At 35.6% G+C, this 24,199-nt stretch overlaps 1 protein-coding gene across 6 annotated transcripts in view; it reads right to left on the reverse strand.

Moving 5' to 3' along the window:
* Positions 1-24,199, reverse strand: part of FER (FER tyrosine kinase) — a 418,533-nt gene that overhangs the window by 119,675 nt on the left and 274,659 nt on the right. For all 6 annotated transcript variants that reach the window (XM_036123015.2, XM_036123018.2, XM_078066948.1 and 3 more), the window contains one exon: positions 447-570. In XM_036123015.2, the coding sequence (XP_035978908.1) occupies positions 447-570 (124 nt within the window). The remainder of the gene's footprint in view (positions 1-446; positions 571-24,199) is intronic.

Genomic DNA, 24,199 nt, shown 5'->3' on the forward strand with positions numbered 1-24,199 from the left:
AATATCTTCTACCCTTGGCCAATTCACTGTCATGAATTGTTGTTTTACTACTATGCTCTTCCAAGACTTTTTAAGTAATTTCTTCGCAAAATGAGAATAGGGAGCAGATGAAACAATCCTATTTGGCTATAAGACTGTAGCTGATTATGTGACTAACTTGTGGTACATCTTATCAATATGTCATTCAAGATTATAATACAACAGATTTTAATCAGGAAGTAGCTCACTGTCTAATGAGGTGTACTTATCTCAGGTAAGAGAAAACAAGTGTTTCTATAAACTATATAACCAACTATCAAAGAAGGCTTTCCCACAAAACATGAAAACCAACAAGAAAATATACAAGTTTTATGAAAGAACTTCATTGCTATATTGCAGCAAATATGTCACTTCTCTAGCGTTCTATTGGTACAACCAGAAAATGTTTCAAAAAATGTCCTCCTTACCTGTGTATACAGTTTTTACTCTCGAGATAGGACATACCAGAAGCAGCATCTAATGAAAATTTCACTAATTGTTTGAGCTTTATTTCATCCTTCTTCTTTCTCAGAAAGGACAGGAAATCACCTCCTAGAAGAATTGACAGATGAACAATGAAATATAATCAGGATGTACTGCCTATTAGATACCTGACAAAACTGAAAGAATTACACATTTGACCATGCTTTCTGCCAATTTTGTTTGAGGTGAGGATAAAGCAAAATATGAAAGAACACATCTATTAGAAAACAGATACCATAAACTTACCCAGATACGGTTTAAGTAATTTAAGTGCTTCACACTGTGTATTATCCAACACATGATAATACTCAAACAAAATCATACAATTCCTCTGTTGCAATTTCTCACCGATTTGCCTGGCCCAAATTTTCTGTGAAATTTTATTTTCTCTAATACCAAATAAAAGATTATAACTATTATGAGTTTAAAGTGTAGATGAGATCAAATTAGTTATCAGATTCAGTGACTGCTTATGATAATTAAGTCACTGATGGTAGAGCCAGAGGGGGGGAGCTATGGTTTTGATAGGATTTAATTGCTGAGCCAGATTGCATTTTGGGCATCAAATGGATTTCAGTGATGTCTTAGAGCAACTCTTTAAATCAGCATGGTCCAAAAGAAATGTAACACACAGTAACTTTCAATTTTCTGGTAGCCACATTTGGAAAAGTAACAACAACAAAAAGGTGGAATTCATTTTAATAATATATTTTTTCTTTAGCCCAATATATGCAAAATATATTATACCAGTATGTATCATTACAAAATTATAGTGGAAATATTTTACATTTTATCATCCTAAGTCTTCAAAATATGTTGTTTATTTTACATTTTGTGGGACATCTCAAATATTTGATCTGTATTTAGATTTCATAAATTTATAGTTGAAACAGAATATTCATATGCCTACGCTGTTTCACACATGTTTAAAATTTTCTAGTAACTCAATCATATCCATTTTAAATTGAATAAAATTAAATGAAATTCACAATTCAGTTTTTTTAGAAGCACTATTTCCAAAGCTGAAGAGCCATCTATCACCCGTCACAACCATATTAAAATAGTGTCGACCTTCAACTGTGCATTCATTCTTCACATCGCATTAAAGGCTATATGAAGGCTTGATTATTCTTCCTTGTTAGTGTAGAGTGTAATTGTATTTTTTTAAAAAGTTAAATATATTAGAATGAATGTTCTCTCAAAACAATCATTCCCACTTTCTATTAGGCCCTCAGATTCTAAACCAGAATTTTGCAAGAGGGATTAGCATTTTAATTGCCATTTCCTGAATTTTATAATCCTCTTCACCAGGGATCCAGGCTTCCTTAAATAGAACAACTCTAGAGGTGAAGACTTAATGGCTTTTTCTTTAATGAGAGTACCTGGAAAATAAACTCTTCCCTAACTCTACTTATAATGTTATCTTTCTCTAACTTCTTCTCTTATTCACAAATCAAGTGTTAGGCAAATTTAGGTGGGCCATTTACAAAATCAACAGCTATATGCTTAAAAATAATCTTAACGGTGTCAGATAATTTCTTTTTTCTGTTCTTTTAAAGAGAATATCAAATGCATTCAATTACTAGGAAGATTATTGAAACAGTCTCCATCAAGCTTAACTTAATTTTCTGAACAAAACACACTCAAGCAACAGTAAACAGCAAAATTAACCACTGATTTCTCTACTTTAATAGGTATACCAATTAAGTGGACTTGAAATCAATATTTAGTTCAAGTTATTACTTGGACCAATATTCATATATATTAATTCTTTGTTAGATATATGTTGGCCTATTTTAGAAAAAGTGCAGACTTCTGGTCTTGAAACCACATAGCATTTTGTTTAAGCTTTGGAATAGTTTTCAAATGAAAAGAGCTTTTCTGGAATTTGATTTAAAGCAGCCTATGACATAACCTCAGTGTTCTGTGAAATCCTAATATTTCTTTCCAAAGTTAGCTCATATTCAGCACTTTTCCATCTGCCTCCTGTTCTTTTTTAAAATTTCCTCCTTCAGTGAATCCTCCTTTACCCCTTAACCCCTGCCCCAAATGGTAAACCCTAGGAAAAGAATTGTGCCTTTGCTGCTCATTATTATAATTTCAGAGGTTACCTCACTGTGTCTAGCATGTAATAATACCTCAATAAACATCTCTTGAATGAGTGAGTAAAAACAATGTGTATCTCTTCTTGCAGCTTCTAAGCTTCCCATGAAGACAAGAATCATTTTTCATTACTTTTTACATTTCTTCCCTAGTCCCTCTCCAATGGTGAGAACTTTGCTTTTCAAGTACTTGTCAAATGTTAAAACAGTGTTGAGAAAAGGATATTACATTTCTTATCAATGGCACCGGATGGATGCCATAAAATTCTTTAAATTCCATCAATAAAACTTAGCGCATTTAAGAGTAAGCTCATTTTGATAGATGCTTCTTAACACTAATGCCTTAAAAACTACATCTTTTAAAAAAATGATTTGCAAAGAAGCAATCCCTGGTAGATAAAAGTGTAAAACAACAAATGCATAATATAATAAAGAAAAGACAACACTTAAATAGAATTACAAATTGCCTGAAAAGTGAAGCCAGGTCAATAAAGGTAAAGCACTAGAAAGTAGAATGACATACAGCTATTTCCAAATACTGAGACAAGCCTAAGATACAGACGAAGGATTGTCTGACTGCCTCTTAGTTAATCCAACAATATTTCTGCCTTACAGAAATTTCTTGCTTAAAATCATTAAATTATTAAAGTAAATTTTAAATTTATTTCCAACTCATAGTTAGTTATTCAAGACACAGACAGAATGATCTTAAGTAAAGGAGGAAAGCTGCACCACCCCATAGCCCTAGTCAGCTTCTTGCAGAACACTGCAGAGAAGCAAAGACTTCAGTAAAAGTTAAATAATTGTGATTCAGTACTGAAAGCCTGAGCCTTGGGCAAGTGCAAGCAGTAAGAACCCAGAAGCAAGAAGTAAACTCCCCAGGGGACAGAGTATGAGACTAGCGGTAGGTTACCCAGGAAATAATTCAGACTGGGCCAGAAATGTTCCCCTAGGCACAATACTTGATTATTACCATTAAGTGAAGAACAATTGGAGAGTGACATCAGATGACAGTTTTTAGTATTCACTGTCAGTTATTGTAGAGGATAGTGTCTCTTCCTTTGAACTCATTCCCCTGCCACTTTCATTAAGTGCCAAGTTAAAGAACCTCTCTTAGAATTTGTGATATACACAATCATATATACAACACATATGTTTATATGTGTACGCATGTATGTATATGTGCATGTGCCATACCTGACCACTATTGTAAGGATCTTGGTGTTCAAAGTGGGCAAAACAAGATATTAATTCCCGTTTTGTAAATCTGTCTCAACAAGGATTATTTCTATATAGGTACATTGTACATTAAACCCAAACAGGATGGATTATTTTCTAGAATTCTTCACCAGTGATAGATTTCTAAGACGATACTTAATATGTTTTTATAGTCAATTTTTAGTTTACTAGGGAGATAGCATGACATCGTGAAAAGAGCATGGATACTGAAGTCAGACTGACCTAGGTCCAATTACCTATGTGGCCTTGGGTAAGTTAAATTTTTTTTTTTTTTTTTTTTGTATTTATTTATTTGAGAGAGAGAGAGAGCACAAATGGGGGGGGGAGGGCAGAAGGAGAGGGAGAAGCAGATTCCCCGCTGAGCAAGGAGCCCAATGCGGGGCTCGATCCCAGGGCCCCAAGATTACGACCTGAGCCGAAGGCAGACGTTTAACCAAATGAGCCACCCAGGCGTCCCTAATCTTTCTAAACTTCTTTAAAACAAGGATTAATTCCATTTATTTCTCAAGATGGTTTTGAAGACTAAAATGTATCTAAAACACTAAGCCCCTGCCTGGAAAGTCATACACACAATACTACTCCTACTTCTTATTTTTGCTCAAGCTATTTTGCATCTAAAGAAGACAGGTTGTTTGTCACGTATCTATTTTCCCTTACTCGCCTCAAATTCCTGCGCTTCTCCCATTTTGGAAAGTATTCACCTCCCCCTCAAAAAGAAAGGTGGCCCTAGACTGGCTTCATGCAATGAATGAAGCCCATTCCCCTGCCCAAGTGACTGGTTCAGGGATAGGCACATGGCTTAATTTGGGCCACTGAGATATAAGGAGATGCTTAAGAGGGGAAAGAAACTTTGGTTTTTGAGAGAAGCACCAGGAAAGAAGCATTCTCTGCCACTGGAAGTACACAAGATAGCATGTAGCACCATGAGGACTGGCAGACTAGGGGTGAAGCAATCATCATGGAAAGCAGAAAATAGAGAAGGAAAGAGAATGGTTTCTGGCGATATGTTTGAGCCACTGGATCAAACACTGCCTGAACAGTGACTTCCTTCTAGATTCTTCAATTAAGTGAACTAATAAAACTTTTTTTTTTTTTTTAAATATCTTTTGAGAGAGAGAGAGAGCGTACCCATGACTGGGGGAGAGGCAGAGGGTGAGGCAGAGAGCCTCAGGCAGAGCTCCTGCTGAGTGCGGAGCCCGCGTGGGGCTTGATCTCAAGACCCTGAGATCACGACCTGAGCTGAAACCAAGAGTCAGACACTTAACGGACTGAGCCACCCAGGTGCCCCAAATCTCTGTAATTTTTAATACATCTTCTGTACTACCAACACAAAGGTTCCTAATGGATAGATATTTGTATTAGAAGATTATTCGAGAATTTTAAAAGGTAATATATATTAAATGTCTGGAACAAGTAGGAAACAATAAATAGAAGTGTTTATTATTGCTTGCAGCCAACTTTTAGTAGGACAGAAGGCTGTTATTCTCAACAGTACTTTCTCAAAAGATTTCTTACTCTATGCTGTGGAAATTTGATCTTACCTGTTCTTTCAGTATTCATGGGATGGTGAGGAACTGATCACATTCAACAAACTCAGAGAGATTATTATATAAATAAGAACACTAATTTATCAATTTGTTATTGGAGAAAAGGGATCATCAGGGCTATACCACTAATGACTTCTTGTCACTGAATCATGTAGAGATCTTAATTTATCTTCAAATAACTTCAAAGTTTATTAAGAGATCTCAGTCCCTAGTGATATATAAAATACATAATTCATTACCCTTGTTTTTTAGGATATAAATTTATTCCTGACAAGTTTGGTTTAATTGTGTTCACTTGGAAATTTAAATAGGATAATAAAGCAACTATTAAGTTGTAGGGAGCTATTTTGGAGGCCCCATTTCTGTCATTGTTCAGAGTTTTTATTTTTAAAAAAATCAACTTTTTCTCTTTAACCTGTAGTGATGAGAGTTAACCTGTAGTGATGAGAGTTAGCTGGACCATCAAAAATAAGGGGAAAAATATGTATGATAATCATAAACATTGAATGGTGATACAACCTGTTCTCTGTGAAACACAGAAAAGATTTTATTTTTTATTATTTTTTAAAGACTTTATTTGAGAGAGAGAGAGAGAGAGAGATCAGGAACAGGGGGAGGGGCAGAAGGAGAGGGAGAAGCTAGGCAGGGAGCCCGATGCGGAGCTCGATCTGAGAGGATCATAACCTGAGCCGAAGACAGACTCTTTAACCGACTGAGCCACCCAGGCGCCCCAATACAGAATAGACTTTATATAATAGGAGATAAGCCAAACACGTTCTTAAAGAAGAAAATGCTGGATATAAGGTATACTCAGGTGGGATGGACAGCACAGAAGGAGATTAGCCAGGAGGATGCTCTAGTTGTCAGTCGAGGTGCTGAGGGCTTATATTAAGAACTATCCAAGTGAAGACTAAAGCACTAGATCTGAACAGACTCAGTAATAAGCTAGAAATGGGTCAGTTTGTGAAGATGAGTAAGATGAAAAAATGAATAACTGAAAATGACTACAAGAATACACTAGCTCTCCTGATTCCATTTTCTTTTTAAAGCAGCACTTACAGAACAGCTTGCTACCTAAGTAACATCATTCAGCTAGGCCAAATGCAGAGCTGAGTGTATGGTTTTCCCAATTTGGGTTAATACATGACATCAGTCTTTTCCAACAAAGTTCCTTAATAGCAATGTTCTGCTAACACTGCAGAATAGTGGGAACCTTTTGCATTTCTCCTTTGCAGGTGCTCTTTGAGAACATAACTCAATAGCAATCATGATAACAGTTCTATGAAATAAAGGAGTACATTTCACAGTATGTTTAACTTGCTGGTTCAAGGAGCACCAGCTATAATCTTGCCAGACATTATATGAATTGCCACAATAGATGCCAGAGTCAACTTTCACAACTCTCAGAATGTCAGTACTAGAAGGCCCTTGGGACATAGTCAGCTTTTTCACATTACGGAGGAGGGAGCTCAATTTACCTTTTATTTTATGGTGGTGATTTTGGTGATACTATTAAAATTCTAGGGCAAGTGTTTGCAAACTCTCTCTGGAGGCCAAAACCAGCTTTTTGCTTGTTTTTGTTTTTTGTTTTTTTAAATAAAGCTTTACTGGAAAACAACCACATTCATTCCTTACATATCATCTATAAATGCTTTCATGCTATGACAGCAGAGTTGCAATAGAGATTGTATGGCCCTCAAAGCCTAAACATTTTACTATCTGGCTCTTTATAGAAAAAGTTTGCCGACTCTTGTTTTAAAATATTTATTGCTCAGTATTCCATACAGCTGTAGTCCCTTTCATTTAAATGATTCCTATGGTTGCTTTGTCTACTTTCAACCAAGATTTTACTTTTTACTATGTGTTTACTGCAACAGAGCTCAATAGTGACATGTTCTAATGCTCAAGGAGGAAGCTAGAGAGGTAGATTCACCAACTAATTTTATTCCTAAGACTTACAAACATACACACACACAAATACATACAGTGGGATCGTGAATCCCCTGCCACCTTTCCACCCACAACACACTGCCACCAAGGCAAAGAAGTTCCACTGTCTGTCTCTCTCCTCAATGCCAAACTACTCACTTTTCCATTTTGTGGCTTCCTCTGTCTCTCAAAGCTGTCTTTGATATAGAGTGTAAAGACAAGAATGGACAGGAAAATCAGGTATAGAATACGTTAGCTCTAAAGCCTCCTGGAACACACTACAAATACTTAGATGCTACAATGGCATTTAAAAAAAATCAGTGGAATGCTTGTTTTGATGCCTTTATCTGCTATAGGAAAACCTGCAGAGAAAAAAAAGAAGGCATCAATTCATGCTTCTTTAGATTTTTAAAGAGATGTGGGATAAAAAGACACATGCAAAAATACATTTAAATTTAATAGGAGAAATAGGTTTATAAAAGCTAAAAATATTTTTAGAAGCTGAATTTATCATAGGCTAGATATTTTAGGGACAGTAAGGTCTCCAAATCAGTGCTATCAATGATGACTTTATAAGACCTATTACATAATACTATTTAAAATGATCAGAAATGTATGTTTACATGTTCATATTTACACAGTTTTTGTTGGTTATAGTTAGAATTTAATTTATGCAAAGGTTTAGAGCACAAATACAGTCACCAATTATGAAACTTTCTATCAGATTACAAAAATATTACTTTAAAATATACTTTTAAAGAACACATTGCAGCAAAGAGCTGGAAATGTCAGTGTTAAGAAAAAAGTCAGAATAAATCCTTTTTCACTTTTTAAAAGGTTGTGGTACTCTGGAAAACAGTATGGAGATTCCTCAAAAAGTTGAAAATAGAGCTACCTTACAACCCAGCAATTGCACTACTGGGTAATTACCCCAAAGATACAAATGTAGTGATCCGAAGGGGTAGGTGCACCCCGATGTTTATAGCAGCAATGTCCACAATAGCCAAACTATGGAAAGAGCCCAGATGCCCATCGACAGATGAATGGATAAAGATGTGGTGTGTGTATACACACACACACACACACACACACACACACACACACACAGAGGAATATTACGCAGCCATCAAAAAATGAAATCTTGCCATTTGCAACGATGTGGGTGGACCTAGAGGGTATTATGCTAAGCAAAATAATTAGAGAAAGACAAGTATCATATGATACTACCTTGAGGTAATTTCCTTTCAATCACTGAAATTTGTCAAATTTCTACATCATTTAAGATGATCCTGTGAGAGGCTCCTGGGTGGCTCAGTCATTAAGCATCTGTCTTTGGCTCAGGTTATATCCTGGGATCAAGCCCCGCATCGGGCTCCCTGCTCAGCGGGACGCCTGCTTCTCCCTCTCCCACTCCCCCGCTTGTGTTCCCTCTCTTGCTGTGTCTCTGTCAAATAGATAAAATCTTTAAAAAAAAAAAAAAAAAGATGATCCTGTGATTTTGGTGCTTTTTTCTGTAAATGTGGTGTGTTACATTTATATATTGTCGTATGTTAAATTATCTTTGTATCACATTCACACATGAAACACATATATAGTGAGAACATAAATTTCCTCCCACCCTTCCCATCCACAATCCACTGTCTGTTAGGGATCGAGCCCCGCATCGGGCTCCCTGCTCAGCGGGAAGCCTGCTTCTCCCTCTCCCACTCCTGCTCGTGTTCCCTCTCTTGCTGTGTCTCTCTCTGTCAAATAAATAAAAATAAAATCTTTAAAAAAAAAAAAAAAGCTAAGTCTGATTGTCTGTTTCTCTCCCTACTTTCATGTCAAATCCTAATTGCCATCCTCACTCATCAAGGAGCAAAGTATACAAATTTTTAAATCACTCATCAGAAATCTAAGGGAGCCTATAGCAGAATCTCTTCTGACTTTGTGACTTACTAACCATAAAACTTGATTATTTATGTGAACCACATGTCTTTGTACAGATTTTTCTATGACAGATTTTTCTTTTCTGAAGTTGTTCTTGATAATTTCATCCACCTGGGGTTATCTTAACTGTAATTCACCTTGAATTGTATTGGCTGAATCAAGAGATAGTCCAAAATTAGAAAAATATCCTTTGTAAAAGCATAAAAAAATCCACCACCAACAACAAAATACTTAGAAAAAATTTTAAAAAGGGGTATGTTACACATTTTATACTGATAACTATGCAACATTGCTAAGAGAAATTAAAGAAGTGCAAATCAAATGTAACAACATATCAAGTCCATAAAATGGAAGATTAATATTGAGTGTTAGGAGTTAATTCTCCTCAAATTGATCAATAGAATGAATGAAATCTCAACCAAATTCCAAGCAGGCTTTTTTGGTTGAATTTTACAAGCTGCTTCTAAATTTTTCATGGAAATGCAAAAGATCTAAAATAAAGAAAAATGTTGAGAAAGAGCAAATTGGGAAGAGAAGTAGTACTACTATAAAGTTGTAGTCAGGGAAGTGTTTTGGCTTCAGGATAACCAAGTAGATCAATGAGACAGAAAAGAGCCCAGAAACAAACACACTCTATGTGTCTGACTTATTTACCACAGAGACACCAAGCAATTCAATGGGGAAAGGAAATTCTTGTAAAGAACTGGTAGTGAAAGAGCTAGATAATTGATGGGAAAACAGAAGTTCAATCTCTAACTCACACCATAAACAAAATTAATTCAAATGACTTCTAGAACTCAGGTATAGAGCTCCTAGAAGGAAATGTAGGAAAATATCTTAATATAGGAGATATAGGAGAAGATTTCTTAGAACTCAGAAAGCAGTAACCATAAAGGAAAACAAAGGAAAAGAAAGCAAATTAAAATGGACTGCACCCAAATTAAAACCAAATAAAACTTTTGCTTATCAAAAGACATTATAAAAGTGAATAATAGGTAAGTCATAGAACTGGCTTTCTCCTTAAATTAAAAAAAAAAAAATAATGTGGTTAAAAACAACACATAACCAGGGGCACCTGAGTGGCTCAGTCGTTAAGCGTCTGCCTTCGGCTCAGGTCATGGTTCCAGGGTCCTGGGATCGAGCCCCGCATCAGGCTCCCTGCTCAGTGGGAAGCCTGCTTCTCCCTCTCCCACTCCCCCTGCTTGTGTTCCCTCTCTCACTGTGTCTCTCTCTGTCAAATAAATAAAAAAAAAAAAAAAAAAAAAAAAACAAAACACATAACCAAATGTAGCAACTTTACTATTCTTAGGTCTACAGTTCAGTGTTAAGTGTATCCACATTTTTAAGCAAGAGATCTCCTAAACTTTCAAAACTGGCTTTATTTCAGGTTATAGAAAGAACTCCTGCAATTTAGTAACAAAAAGATAAACAACACAATAAAAATGGGCAAGATAAACATCAAAAGAAATATACAGGCTTAAGCACATGCAAAGAGTTCAATGTTGTTTATGATTAGGATATGCAAACGAAAACCACAATGAGGTATCACTTCACACATAATACAATGGTTAAAATTAAAAAGCCTGACAACACCAAATGCTAACAAAGTTGTAGAATAACTGAAACTCTCATATATTGTTGGCAGATGTGTTAAATGCTATAACCACTTTGGAAAACCGACAGTTTCTAATAAAATTAAACTTACATCTACAGTATGAACTAGCAATTGTACTACTATGTATTTACCTAAAAGAAATGAAAACATGGTTATAAAAAGATTTGTACAAATGTATTTATGGCACTGTCATCCGTAACAGCCCCAAACTGGAGAAAACTCAAATGAACAGATAGCTGCATATTTATACAATGGAATGCTACTCAGAAATAAAAAGGAATATATGCTGATGCATGCAATACTATGGATGAAAAAATTGATTCTAGGTAAATCATATGTCCAAATGTAAGATAAAACTAAAGCTTCTAGAAAATAACACAGACAAATATGCCCATAGGGATAGGACACATAAAGCTGTAACTCCTAAAGGAAAAGATGGATAAATTCCATTACATTAAAACTTGGAAATTCTGTTCGTCCAAAGACAACATTAAGGTAGTGAAAAAGTAAACCATACTGTAAAAGAAAACATTTATAATGCATGCAGTGAACAAAGTAATTGTATGCAGATACATAAAGAACTCCTACAAACTAATATGAAAAAGACAAGCTAAGAGTAACAGGAAAAAAAGTCTTGAACAAGTCACTTCACAGAAAAGCCTATTCAAAGAACCAAGAAGTATATGTAAATATGTTCAACATAATTAGTCATTTAAAAAAGCTAATTAAAACCACAATATTTTGGGGCGCCTGGGGGGCTCAGTCAGTTAAGCGTTTGCCTTCGGCTTAAGTTATGATCCTCCCTGCTCAGTGGGGAGTCTGCTTCTCTCTCTCTCTCTGCCCCCCTCCCCGCCCCGCTCATGCTCTGTCACTCGCTCTTGTGCTCTCTCTCTCTCAAATAAATAAGTAAAATCTTTAAAAAAAAAAAACACAAACCACAATATCTTGGTGCTTTATACATACCAGAATAGCTATAGTTACAAAACTGACCATACCTCATTTTGGCAAGGATGTAGAGTAACTGAGATGCTCACATACTGTTAATGTGGGTTTAAGTTGGTGCAACCACCATGGAAACCTTTTTGGCACTTTCTACTAATGCTAAACATATGTATATACTATAACCTGTTTAACTCCAGGTAGATATATCTGACAGACATGTGCACCAAAAAACATATGTAAGAATATTCAAAGCAACATTATTCATAGTAGCTCCAAACTGGAAGCAACAAAAATGTCCATAAATGGTAGAATAGAAAAATAGTGTTGTATTCACACAATGGAATAACATTTGGCAATGAAAATTAATGAATTCCTGCAACCAAAATATGGATGAATCTTATAAACATGATGCTGGAGAAAAACACTAGACCAAAAGAATATATAAGGTTTGATTCCATTTATGCCAAGTTCAAAAACATGCAAAATTAATCTATTGTATAAGTCAGGAAAATGGTGTGTATACTTTGTGATAATTTGAGCTGTATACTTATGATCAGTGTACTCCTCCATATGTATTATTTTGTGTGATCTAGGATTTTACCCTACTTATAAGCTAATAAGTTAGCCTGTTGTTTCTTCATGGGTCAGAGATGAAAAGCTTTATTATTCACAGCCCAAAATGGGGCTGTTGTGGATAAGCCCAGATGGAATGCCTGCACACAGAGTAAGATACATTACAGAAGAGGAACTCTGAGTTTGAAAGCTTCCGTTTTACACCAGGCAGTGAGCAAGTCTGCTCTTTGTCTCAGAAACATTACCTCATTCCTCAAAGTTGCTCACTACAAACACATCCCTGAGAAATGGCTCACGTAAAGATCACTCAGGGATTTGCATTCTTAGCATACCCACTAAGACAAACAGGAATGCAAGAGATCAATGAAGAGTATATCTCAACATACTTTAATAGAAAGCTTACTAGACTTTTTTTGTACTATAAAAACAATAGATCAGAGGAAGGCCATAAATATAATGCAACAAGATTTCAGCAAGCCATTTGACCCATCATTATAATCCTGTGGTTAAAATGGAGATGAAGTAGGCTGGACAGAATTATAGCTAAGTGGATTTGTAGGCTGAAGAATGATACCCATGGAATATTGATTTAAGGTTTGATGGAGATCTATGAGGAAGTTATCAGAGGTACGAATGACTTGGAATTGCAGGCTTAATCCTTTTTTTTTTTTTAAATACTTATCAAGAATTTGGATAAAGACATAAAAGGTATGCTACATATAGTATAAAAATATTAAGTGAAATTGCTGTGATATCCTGAAAAAAACATTTAAGGCAGTATCAAACTGCTTTCAAATATGTGAAGAGCCTTCTTTATGTAGTAAGAAGATTATTTTCTGTATAATTTCAGGTTTCAAGTAAGGTTTTGTTTTTAAGTGTGCTAGGATACCATGTCTAAATTATTTCTTCAAAAACACTAAGAGAGGAGAACCTGGATGGCAAAGTTGGTTAAGCATCCAACTCTTGGTTTCAGCTCAGGTTGTGAACTCAGGGTCCCGAGATCAAGCCCGGAGTTGGGCTCCCTGCTCAGCACAGAGTCTGCTCAAGTTTCTCTCTCCCTATGCCCCTGCCACCCACACCTGCCCCCACCACGTGTGCGCTCTCAAACAAATAAATAAATCTTAAAAAAACACACTAAGAGAAATCCTAATGTAGAGATTTATACTATCTTTCTAACTTCAAATATTTGCTTCAGGAGAATTTAACTCCTGCTTTTGCTTAGTACACAAAGCTATGTTATTTAGCATTTAGAATAAAAAAGTACAGGGGTGCTTGGGTGGCTCAGTTGGTTAAGCATCTGCTTTCAGCTCAGGTCATGATCCTGGAGTCCTGGGATGGAGCCCCGCATGGGAGTCTGCTTCTCCCTCTCCCTCTGGTCCTCCCCAGCTCATGCTCGCTCTCTCGCTCATTCTCTCTCTCAAATAAGTAAATAAATAAATAAAATACTTAAAAAAATTAAAAAGGACAAGGTGATGAGTCTGATTTATTTCCACAAAGAGGAATGTCAATGATAAAATAAATGAGTTCCCACATTAGATAAAAAAAAAATAGAGGTATTAAAATTTCCTAGTATGGATTGACTTTTCTAGCCAATTAAATCCTTAACTTGATCTATCTTAGGCAAATATATTATAATAAGACTGTTGACATTCTAAGAAAGTACAGCAAATAGAATTATTTGGCAATATCTTATTACAAGTAGTACTTAGCCCACAAACACTGGGATTTCAATGGGAATCAGGAAAAATATTCCCCTTCCCTAAGAAGTAAAACCCTTGGTAGAGGAGTTTAACATTAAAATCATCTTTCAGGGGGCACCTGGGAGGCTTAGTCAGTTGAGCAGCTGACTCTTGGTTTCAGCTCAGGTCATGACCTCAGGGCTGTGAGGTCAAGCCCTGTGTGGGGCTCTGCGCTCAGCCAGGAGTCTGCTTGAGATTCTCTCTCTCTCCTCCTCCCTCTGCCCCTCCCCACTGCTCACACGCTCTCTCTCAAAATAATTTTTAAAAATAATAATAAAATCAAGTTTCATGTATTTAATAGCTTATGACTATGCATTGTCATAGGCATTGTCTCATTGAACCCTCTTAATAATACTATAAGTATTAGCAGACTTTCCTAAGAATATACTACAAAGGGGCAGTGCTGGGTCTCCAACCCATGTATTTTGTCTAGAGATGAGAATTTTCTTGGCTACAGCAGCTTTCCAAGTATAGAGCAGTGATCGTGTCCTGAAAGAGCAAGCATTTGTTGTATGTCAAGTGGGGCACATATGACAGTGAGGAACACTAAAATCTTCCACATGAGAGGGAGCCATGGGGGGTTCCTGGCCGACTGCACAGTGTGTAGCCTCTCAAGTGACAGTTAAGCTTTTCTGCCAGCCACCTCACAGCAAGTCTCTTGTGATACATCAGGCAGAAGCAGAGAGTTCTATCTAGAAAGGATACAAGAAAGAATAATGTTCAAAGAATTTGAGAGTAGAAAAAAGTAAGACTGATATATACAGTAGAAAAAATAAGACATATATATATCACGTTACAAATATATATGCATGCCTATGATATATATATGCAGGCTTATTATATATATATATATGCTTAATTCAATTTCAGAGAATTCCAGGTAAATCGCTGAAGGCCTACTAAAAATGAAAATATATTTTCTATCTTCCTGTTGTTCTCAATCCAATAAGATAGAAATATCAGAAATAAACTATAAGTAACATAATGGTGAAATAATAGCTAAACAGATGCATCAAGAATACCTTGTAATGGTTCATAAACATGCAATGAAATCTGACGTGTAGGATTGGACAAGGATTCAGAAAGTAGGTTAAGGCTTTGAAGGATGAAGCAGGATTTCAACAGAGGAAAACAAAGAAGGAGCACCTATACTTATTTTTAAAGGAATAGAATAAATTACAAACAATGAATCATGGAACACTATATCTAAAACTAATGATGTAATGTATGGGGATTAACATAACAATAAAAAAATAAAAAAAAAAAAGAATAGAATAAATTAAAAGAAAAAAAGAGCTCTTGAGAAGTAAACATCCATAGAACCAAGATTCAAATTTCTGTTTGTATTTGTTTCTATTTTTATCTTGCTGAAATTTTTGGGCTAAATTGGCACTACCACTGATGAATACGAAAGTTTTCTCCTAAGTAACTGCTTAGAAGGAAAAGCTAAATCAGGTTCACCATATTATTGAAAAACCTCTTTCTTTAAAATTCATTTAGGATATGAAATAAACATTAATGCCTTATTTGGAGTTTTTCTAGTAGAATGTTAAGTCTGTGTTAGAAACAATTATGATCCTCTGGAAGCATAAAAAAGTATGACCATCAACAGATACTTTTCCTAATTCAGATCATAAGGAAGAGGCTCCCAATTATGCTGAATGTTCTTAAATCTAAGTGGGGAAAAGATACATTAAAGTAATTTAGTCTTAAATGTTTTTCTTAGGACAAGTATTTTCAGGAAAGAGATAAGAACCCTGCATGCAGTAAAATTCTAGTTATCTAAGGAAAAATAAAAGAGTTTCTATATGTTTTAAGATTAACTTTAATAGGGTTTCACTATATAAATTTGCAGAAGGCCTTTTCATCCCAACTTGGTCAGTAATTAGTTGTAGGAAGTTAGGTAAGTTGCTCAATTTCTCTGGATTTCATCCATTAAATAGAGAGGTTGGTCTAGAATGACCTCTAAGGTCGAATGTAGACTCAGAAGGTCAGTCCAGCAGAAAGTGGGACTGTGGGGATTATTTGGTCACCATTTCCTGGTTCCCAATCTTAATATGCTCTACTCTGGACACTTTGCATGCATTCATGTGTTAACTGTAGGAGTCCTCCCCTCTTACTGCCCAATACCATCTCTCTCCATGAGGACTGTAGCACTGTTACCTGTGTGTATGACCTATTGGTAAAGCTGGAGCTCTTCTTCAGTTCTCCCCATTCTCAACCCTCCCCTCCCCAATAACCAGTGCTATCATTTCTTGCCTACCTGATTCAAACCATCTGAGAATAATGATGTGTTTACTAACGTACTCCATTCTGCATGTCCAGTTTACAATCCTCTTCTGTGCCTCTGCCAGTTAGCCTTTACTGTTACTGCTTCAGCCCAAACTAATTATTCACTTCTGGATTAGTAAGAACTTTCTTCTTAGATCTCAAACTCTAGCAAGAAAATGGAATAATCCTGCCTTACAGTTTGCCAGCTAATTCACTCCCATTATTCAGACTTAAAATCCTTGAGTATCTTCCTTCCTCATTCAACAGAAGATGGCTTTTACCAATATCATCAACCCAAAATGAGTAATACATCTCTCCCTTCACAACCCATGTAACTTTATTTTACAAACAGTAAACATTTCATTAACTGTTTATACAGTTTTTTTATTGAGTTATTATCTATGTGACCTTTCACAGCCATTCACATGCAGTATTCTGGGTCTTCTATCATCAATTCCCAGAAGTTACAGCCTAGTAGGTAAGTCATTTTTGTACAAGACCATGTACAAATACACAATTAAAACTGTTTTCATTAAAATGATGGGTTAAATGCCACAGAGAGACTATCAGAAGAATTTAGATTACAATGCCATTCTTTTTAAGTTATTGTCAGTCATTTCTTATCAGATATTATTTTCATTTCATGACATGAATACAAGCTTAATGAGTAAGCGGAGAGAAAAAAATGCATTGAATAACTAGTGTCCTCCTTTTACCTTATTACACTTTTTCATTTTACCTAAAATAAAAAATAATTGATTTATTTTTTAAAGGTAGATTCATTAAACTAAAAAACTTACTATCTTAAATGTAGACCATAGTGCGATCACAATTCATTCAAATAACGTGGGTAGACTGGCAAAAGGAAATGAATCCTTTTAAGTAGCTCCTAACATGCCAGAAATGATTCCAAGAGCACATGTTAGCATTTAGTCTAGAACTGAGGTCAGGATGAGAGCGAGCTGTAGAGCTGCCCATGGCTCAGCTTTAGTATCTGACAGCACACTGCAGGGCAGTTTACATGGGAGAAAGGGACCCTAAAAATCTGCAGGATCTAATCTGACATGACATTGAATACATTTCTTTGAGGTAATTATAACCTTTTTTGGGTATCATTTTCTTGCCTGGCCACAGTGCCCTCAAGCCAGAATCTTTCATGCGGGTTCTAGTATCTACATTGATCAGTCTTCCTTCTACAACTGTTTATCTGACACCCAACTGTATATACAGAGAGAAATATTTTATTAATGTTAGGAAAAAAAGAAAAAGAAAAGAAAATTACCACCATGTTTTGCAATTCATTCATTCAGAAAATATGGTCCAATGCTGCACTCACTATAAGACATGTAGTCAGCACTTAGGATGAAAGAATGTATGTTTCGATCCATACTCCAGAGCACCAGTCTGGAGATACCATATGTTAAAAAAACCTTCAACAACTTCCCAATCTCTCTCCACTTTCCTAGACCGAAGGTGTTTTGTTTTTTTGCTTTTTTTTATATTTATCACCCCTTGTAGAAGTTGTTCTTCACTGTTATGGATTATTTCTTCTCTCCTGCCTTCCTCCTAGGTGTAGCAGTGGTTAGGATGGTTTTGAGTATTAAGTTGGTTTTGAATACGTCTGTCCTAACCAACTAAGATAAAATAGGTTCTGGTAAATATCTGCTCTTCTTAGTCTTCTTCTACCACTACTGGAACAAAACAGACAAGTACATTTTATAGAAATTTATCTTTAAACCAACCCCCCACCTCCACCATCATTCACTCAATCTGATATTCAACTTGGTGGGTGTGGCTATAAGATTTTGGATCTCAAATATAGTCTGTAGATACATGGGAACAAGGAAAAAAGTGAATGTTATTTCACTTTGTTGTCTTCCTTTCATCCCAGGAATGGATAAGAATTTTGGCAGAAAGATTTACCAGGTAGCTGTATTTCAAAATCCAATTTATAGTTATCTTCTCTTGTGGATTAAATAATTTATATAGGAATCAACTTTGACAGTACTCAAATATGAGAAAATAATGTGGATCTTCTATGTGTATCTGTTAGTGGCAACATTTTCCAGATGTAAACTCCCAGAGGCCAACTCCTAGAAGGTAAAAAGTTTACGATCTTTCATATACCTAGAGTTTAACTATGTCCATCATGTACGAGTGAATTGGTAAATATTTCCTGAATGTACAACGAGTTTCTACAACAGTTTTCTACTCTAAAGCAGTTTATCACCATCTTATTCTCATGCCTGGATGATGTTAAAGAAGGGGAATTAGTAAACAGAACCAGTCAGAGGTACACTCCCCATTCTTGACGGAAGCCTAAGAAAAAAGGACATCAGTATGAGCTAGCTCAATTCTCCAAATCTATCCAAAATGAATGAGAAAAAAAAGAAGAAACTGGAAGTTAGACAATGACTAGTCATTTTAAGAGAGAGGCAGAGAAATTACTCAGAGATGGGAATCTATAAATAATGCAACATTAAGTTAGTCATGAAGATTCTGATCACCTTCTTAACAATGAGGAGAGGGGGGGAAAAGTTCTGGTTAACAATGAACTTGTTACCTTTTGAACTGGTTAACAATGAACTACTAACCACCAGTATCTCCACAAGCATTATTTTTAGTATTACTATTGCTGTGATAGTTTGTAGATCCCATAGACGTATCCTTGAGACCTTAATTGCTATGTAACATGATGTGAAGAGGGATGTCACTAGTAGTATACATCTATATTTGCTCCTTTTGTATTCTATACTCTGGATATTCCTCACATAGCTGTTGGATCACTCTGAAACACTCTCCAATAACTTCTTGGGCCCACCCTTGGACTTTTACAACCCCTTGGGGTACTGGTGATAGCTGAAACTGGTAGTGGCTAGTTTATTTCAGAAATTATTTTGAATTATCGGGCGCCTGGGTGGCTCAGTCGTTAAGCATCTGCCTTCGGCTCAGGTCATGATCCCAGGGTCCTGGGATCGAGCCCCACATCGGGCTCCCTGCTCAGCGGGAGGCCTGCTTCTCCCTCTCCCACTCCCCCTGCTTGTGTTCCTGCTCTCGCTGTATCTCTCCCTGTCAAATAAATAAATAAAATCTTAAAAAAAAAAAAAAAAAAGAAATTATTTTGAATTATAAATTTATACTAAATAACCTTTATGAGCCATAATTTCCTCCTCTATAAAATAGAAATTATAGTAATACTTAAGTACTATATAGGGTACAACAGATTATTTATGATTATGAAAAACTAATCAGATAACAAATTTGGAAATCTTACATAAAATAAAGCCTTTTTATTTGTCAAATGTGTAAAAGTTTTTTTTTTTTTTAAGTCCACAATAATAATGTTAGCTGTGTGATATCCATTCTTTGCCACTATTCTTTTATTTCTGTTTGGCTGTTTTTGTTGTTAGTGATCCAAATGATACACATAATGATTACTGGCCCCGGAGGAAGGAAAGTCAAATAAGTAGATTAATGACAAGGCAGTAAACCTAGATAAAAGGGGAAGGAATATAAGTAATGAAAATGAACCCTTGGGCTGTCCGGAAAAGGCTAGGAAACCAGGAGTATCACCCTGATGGATGGCCCAGAGTAAGTGGTCTGCTTCAATTAGCTTAAAGGACAGAGAGTTTCCAAAAGTTCTTAAAATGTAAATGGTCCATAACAAATTGATACTCTTTTTAAATGAGTTGTAAATGGAAAGAATGTTGGTGAAAAATTAAATTCTGCAGTCTGCTTTTTGCAAGTAATTCCCAATAATAAGACATGTATATAATTTTTAAAAATTATTCTGAATGCAGTAATTATTGATGCTACAAAATATTTTATTTTACCTTAAGTTAAGGTACTTTTTTTTTTAAGGCCTTCTGGTTAAATGGCCAAACTAGAATGGATTTAGGAGTTAATTTATATAGTAAGGGGAAATCAAAACAGTATGAAAATCTAACAAAAATTTTATTACAAGTGATCCTGTGCCCTAAATACAATTTATCTTGGAATAATCCTTTGTGACAACTGACTCTCTGATAGGGTGCCTCACAATTTTTCCCCCACAAGGTCTCAACTTCTTTTACTTTACCACTACTGTTAAAATCTCACACCATGTAGTCTCCTTTTTGCTTTTAAGAATGTAGTTGGTATTAAAGACAATGTATAAAAGGCAAAAGAGGTACCCAATATTAAGTGTATAAAAGGTAGCATATTTAAGAGATGTGAAGGATCATTCACCATGATCAAGTGGGATTTATAGCTGGGATGCAAGGAATGGTTCAACATATGCAAATCAATCAACACGAGACATCACATAATAGAATGAAAAAAAAATATGATTATCTCAATAAGTGTGGAAAAAGCATTGCAAAATTCAATATCCATTTATGATTAAAAACTTTCAACAAAGTGGGTATAGAGGAAATGTATCTCAACATAATAAAGGCCATATACGACAAGTCCATAGCCAGTATCATATTCAATGGTGAAAAACTGAAAGTTTTTCCTATAAGATCAGGAGTAAGATAAGGATGTCCACTTTTGCCATTTTTATTCAGCATAGTATTAGAAGTCCTAGCCAGAGCAATTACGAAAGACAAAGAAATAAAAGGTACTCCAAATAGAAATGGAGAAGTAAAACTGTCACTATTTGCAGATGACATATTATATACAGAAAATCCAAAAGATGCCATCAAAAAATGGTTAGAACTAATAAATTCAGTAATGTTGCAGAATATAAAATCAATACACAAAAATCTGTTTCTATACACTAATGATGAAGTATCAGAAAGAGAAGAAAACAATGTCATTTACAACTATATCAAAAAGAATAAAATACCTGAAAATAAATTTAACCAAGGAGGTAAAAGATCTATATCCTGAAAACTACAAGGTATTATGGCAAGAAATTGAAAAAGATACAAATAAATGGAAAAATATTCCATGCACATGGATTGAAAGAACTAATATTGTTAAAATGTCCATACTACCTAAAGTAATCTACAGATTAAATGCAATCCCTATCAAAATCCCAATGGCATTTTTCACAGAAACAGAACAAACAATCTTAAAATTTGTATGGAGCCACAAAAGACTCAGAACAAAGCAATTTTAAGAAAGAAGAACAAAGCTGAAGGCACCACAGTCCCTAGTTTCAAACTCCATTACAAAGCCATAGTATTAAAACAGTATGGTACTGGCATAAAAACAGATACGTTGATCAATGGAACAGAATAAAGAGTCCAGAAATAAACCCACACATAAATTATCAATTAATTTATGACAAAGGAGCCAAGAATATACAATGGGGAAAGAACAGTCTCTTCAGTAAGCTGTGCTGGGAAAACTGGATATTCACACATAAAAGAATGAAAACAGACCACCATCTTATACCATACATAAAAATAAAGTTGGAATGGATTTAAAAACTTAAACCTAAGACCTGAAATCATAAAACCTAGAAGAAAACAGATAGTAAGTTCTTTGAAATAAGTCTGGGTGATGATTTTTTGAATCTGACACCAAAATAAAAGCAACAAAAGCAAAAATAACAAGTGAGACTACATCAAATTAAAAACTTCTGCACAGCAAAAGAAACCATCAACAAAGTGAAAATATAACCTACAGAACAGAAAAAAAATATTTGCAAACTATATATGAGAAGAGTTAATATCCAAAATATATAAAGAATTCAAAAAAGGTCAATAACAAAAAACCAAATAATTCAATTTAAAAATGAGCAAAATATCTGAATAGGAATTTCTCTAAAGAAGACATATGAAAGGCCAACAGATACATGAGAAGATGATCAACATCACCAGTTACCAGGGAAATGAAAATCAAACCCATAATGAGATATCACCTCAGGACTGTTAGGGATGGCTATTATTAAAAACACGAGAAATAACAAGTCTTGGTGAGGAGGTGGAGAAAAGAGAATCCTGTGCACTGTTGATGAGAATGTAAATTGGTGCAGCCACTATTAAACAGTATGGGGGTTCCTCAAAAATTTAAAAATAGAACTACCACTTGATTCAGCAATTCCACTTCTGGGTATTTATCGGAAGAAAACAAAAATACAAACTTGAAAACATACATGCACTCTCAATTTTGTTGCAGCATTATTTACAATAGCCACGATATGGGAACAACCTAAGTGCCCATCAATAGATGATTGGATAAAGAATTTATGGCATATATACATATAATGGAATATTATTCAGGCATAAAAAAGGAAATCCTGCTATTTGTGACAATATGCACAGACCTTGAGGGCAGCATACTAAGTGAAATAGGTCAAAGAAAGACAAATACTGTATGAACTCACTTGTATGTGGAGACTAAAAACAAAACAAAACAAAGCCAAATAAAAAACCAAACTCATAGAAAAAGGGACCAGGGGCACCTGAGTGGCTCAGTTGGTTGAGCATCAGACTCTTGATTTTGGCTCAGGTCATGATCTCGGTTGTTGGATTGAGCCCTGAATTGGGCTCCACGCTCAGTGGGGAGCCTGCTTCTCTCTCTTCTCTTCCTCTCTCCCTCTACCCCTTCCCCAGCTCGTGCTTTCTCTCTCTCTTTCTCTCTCTCTAAAATGAATAAATAAAATCTTTAATAAAAAGAAAAAAAGGGGAGTGCCTGGGTGGCTCAGGCCGTTAAGCATCTGCCTTGGGCTCAGGTCATGATCCCAGGGTCCTGGAATGGACCCGGCTCCCTGCTCAGCCTGCTTCTCCCTCCCCCGTCTGCCGCTCCCTGTGCTTGTGCTCTTTCTCGCTATCAAATAAATAAATAAATAAATAAAATCTTATTAAAAAAAGAAAGAAAAAGGGACAGACTTGAGGTTAGCAGAGGAAGGGAATGGGGGAGGGGAAACAGGAGAAAGGTGGTCAAAAGGTACAAACTTCCAGTTATAATGTAAATAAATAAGTACTAGGGATCTAATGTATAGTATGATGCCTATGGATAACACTGCTGTATTATATATAATAAAGTTGTTTTAAAAGTAAATTCTAGCAGTTCTCATCACTAGGGGAAAAGCTTTGTTTTCCTTTCTCTTTTTACTATATCTACATGAGATAATGGATGCTAGACAACTTACAGTGGTAATCATTTCACAATCTATGTAAGTCAAAATATTATGCTGTACACCTTAAACTTATAAAGTGCTGTATTTCAATTATACCTCAATAAAACTGGAAGGGAAAAAAAAGAAGGCAAAGAAGGGTGCTTTGTCCCATTCAGAGGCTCACTAGTAATCAACAACTTGTGGGGTCGGAAGACCTGTAGTGGCTCTAGCTCATCGCCCTGGCAAAGCACGAACTTCTCTGGGCCTCAGCCTCAGCATGTGTTAACTGTGGCCAAGTAAGTAACCACCAAAGAGGGCTCTAGTGAGGATTCGGGATTTAGCAAGGTGCTGGACACAGAGAACGCTAAACTCGAAAACTGTCTGTTCTTGTGGTTACTAATATTGTTACCACGATTATACTGAACTGCCCCCAGACTTGCAGTTTGAGAACAATGTTGTGGCAGAAGGTTATAAAAAATATATGTATCACTGACTTGCAAGTGGACAGGAGGCAGCCATTCAGAATGACCACTAAAATTACCACAAAAAATCTAATGCTATGAGAGTAAGAGAAAATAATAAGATAATACAATTTATTAGAGCGCACTAATAATTTTGTTCAGTCTAATGTGATATATTGCTAATGTTACACTTACCATGTGATAGATTGTCACTATTCTGTTACATGATAGAAGAGAAGAGTGTCTAGTTTCTGAAATTTTATTTATCTCTGTTGCTAGCTCTGCTCTTCACCCCTTTCC

Source organism: Halichoerus grypus, chromosome 2, assembly GCF_964656455.1.
Source record: "Halichoerus grypus chromosome 2, mHalGry1.hap1.1, whole genome shotgun sequence".
Classification (NCBI taxonomy): domain Eukaryota; kingdom Metazoa; phylum Chordata; class Mammalia; order Carnivora; family Phocidae; genus Halichoerus; species Halichoerus grypus.